This window comes from Vigna unguiculata, chromosome 8 (genome assembly GCF_037176805.1).
Source record: "Vigna unguiculata cultivar grain cowpea cultivar isolate G323 ecotype 2 chromosome 8, ASM3717680v1, whole genome shotgun sequence".
In the NCBI taxonomy this organism is placed as follows: domain Eukaryota; kingdom Viridiplantae; phylum Streptophyta; class Magnoliopsida; order Fabales; family Fabaceae; genus Vigna; species Vigna unguiculata.
The window spans coordinates 12,163,401-12,165,113 of NC_140799.1; the positions used below are offsets into that span (position 1 = coordinate 12,163,401).

At 39.3% G+C, this 1,713-nt stretch overlaps 1 protein-coding gene across 1 annotated transcript; it reads right to left on the bottom strand.

Annotated features, from left to right (window-relative positions):
- Positions 1-535: 535 nt before the first annotated feature.
- On the bottom strand, positions 536-1,365 carry LOC146884154 (uncharacterized). The gene is made up of 3 exons (XM_085665872.1): positions 1,061-1,365; positions 863-968; positions 536-742 (listed from the first exon to the last, which is right to left on the bottom strand). Exons 1-3 carry the CDS (start codon positions 1,363-1,365, stop codon positions 536-538), a joined length of 618 nt encoding a protein of 205 aa, XP_085521998.1.
- Positions 1,366-1,713: the final 348 nt, after the last annotated feature.

Genomic DNA, 1,713 nt, shown 5'->3' on the forward strand with positions numbered 1-1,713 from the left:
TTCACTCAAAATACCCATGCAAGTAAACACTCTCAATGCTTAGCAAGACTCTAATATTCACAGCTTTCAGAAAACATGCATTCAAAAATCATGAGGACTTTTCACAGGTTATAATGAGGCCAAGGCAAAGGTAGGAAAAACTTTAGGATTTGTGTGTTTTTGAAATAGTAGGGAAGAAAGAGTTATGGAGCATAGTTTCAAAAACAATCCTTTTTTTTCTTTGTTTTTTTTTTCTCTTTTATCCTTTGTTGCTCATTTTCAGACAGCAATCATTTTTCATTTCAACATTCTGTCATCAACAATTATTTTCCTTTTGCCATTTTTATAACTTTGTGGGGGAAATACACACCCCCACACTTTATTCCTCAACCAATCTCAACATAATCCACTAGCTCCTTCTTTCTCCCTAAGGTAAGGAAAAACATGGTCTTTTTCTTTTTAAGGTTTAACAATATGCTCAAAACAAGAAAAAGAGGTTTAATCTCAAGGGGCTACCAATGGATCAATGTCATGGTTAGCTTATTTGGCCAAGTAGCTAAAAACTTATACCCTGCCACCAGAAGGTTTCCTTGAGATCCTGATACATCTTAGTCATGCCTAGATGCAAACTAAGACGACTTTTATACCCTTCTTCAAGGATTACCCTTTTCACCTCGGTGTCATTTGGTACACACACCCTGCCCTGGAATCTCAGTATACCATCGTTTCCCAAGGTAAAATCCTTTGCCTCTTCTGATCCAAGCTGTTCTCTCACTCTTTTAAAACTGGCATCTAACAATTGTTTTCTCTAACTGAGTCTAAGAAGTCAGTAGATATAGTCAGAGTACTGCATCTAATGGACTCAAATTCCAACTCAACCTACAGCTTCATATCTCTGAATTTCTCCAATAGCTCCACCTCCTTTATCATAAGGTGCGCAGTATGCACTGTCTTCGTACTTAGGACATCTGCCACTACATTCGCCTTCCCTGGATGATACAAAAATTCAAAATCATAGTCCTTTAGGAATTCCATCCACTTCCTTTGTCTCATGTTCAGCTCCTTCTGATCAAACAGATACGTAAGACTCTTGTGATCATTGAACACTTGAAACTGGGCACCATAGAGATAGTGCCTCCAAATCTTCAAGATGAACACTATAGTTGCCAACTCTAGGTCAAGAGTAGGGTAGTTTCTCTCATGCACCTTAAGTTGCCTTGACGCATATGTCACTGTCTTCTTCTCTTGCATCAACACGCATCCAAGCCCTAAGTGACAGGCATCACAGTAGACCTCAAAGGGCTTACCAACATCCAGAATAACCAATATAAGAGCACTTATCAACCTTCGCTTAAGCTCTTGAAAGCTTTTCTCACATTTATCCATCCAAGTGAAAGGTTGGTCTTTTCGGGTAAGTTATGTCATAGGCGCCACTATCTTGGTGAATCCTTGTAAGAATCTCTTATAGTAGCCAGCTAGACCCACAAAGATCCTGATCTTTGTCACTGACTTAGGACTCTCCCAATTAACCATCACATCGACCTTTGCCGAATCCACCGCTATCCCATGAGCGAATATCACGTGTCCCAAGAATTGCACTTCATCCATCCAGAATTCATACTTGGACAACTTGGCATACAATTGTTTCTCTCTCAGAAACCATTAAAATATCATAGAAATGGCATACACAGGACTCAAACCAAGTCCTTTCCTAATAACCAAGTACTCTAAACC

What these genes read in the sequence shown, in the direction of transcription:
- LOC146884154 (XM_085665872.1), bottom strand. Translation starts at nt 1,365, where the DNA reads ATGGATAAATGTGAGAAAAGCTTTCAAGAGCTTAAGCGAAGGTTGATA. An exon ending in AATGATCACAAGAGTCTTAC is followed by an intron (nt 969 to 1,060) that starts GTATCTGTTTGA and finishes TGTATCATCCAG; the next exon opens with GGAAGGCGAATGTAGTGGCA. An exon ending in AAATTCAGAGATATGAAGCT is followed by an intron (nt 743 to 862) that starts GTAGGTTGAGTT and finishes GTGAGAGAACAG; the next exon opens with CTTGGATCAGAAGAGGCAAA.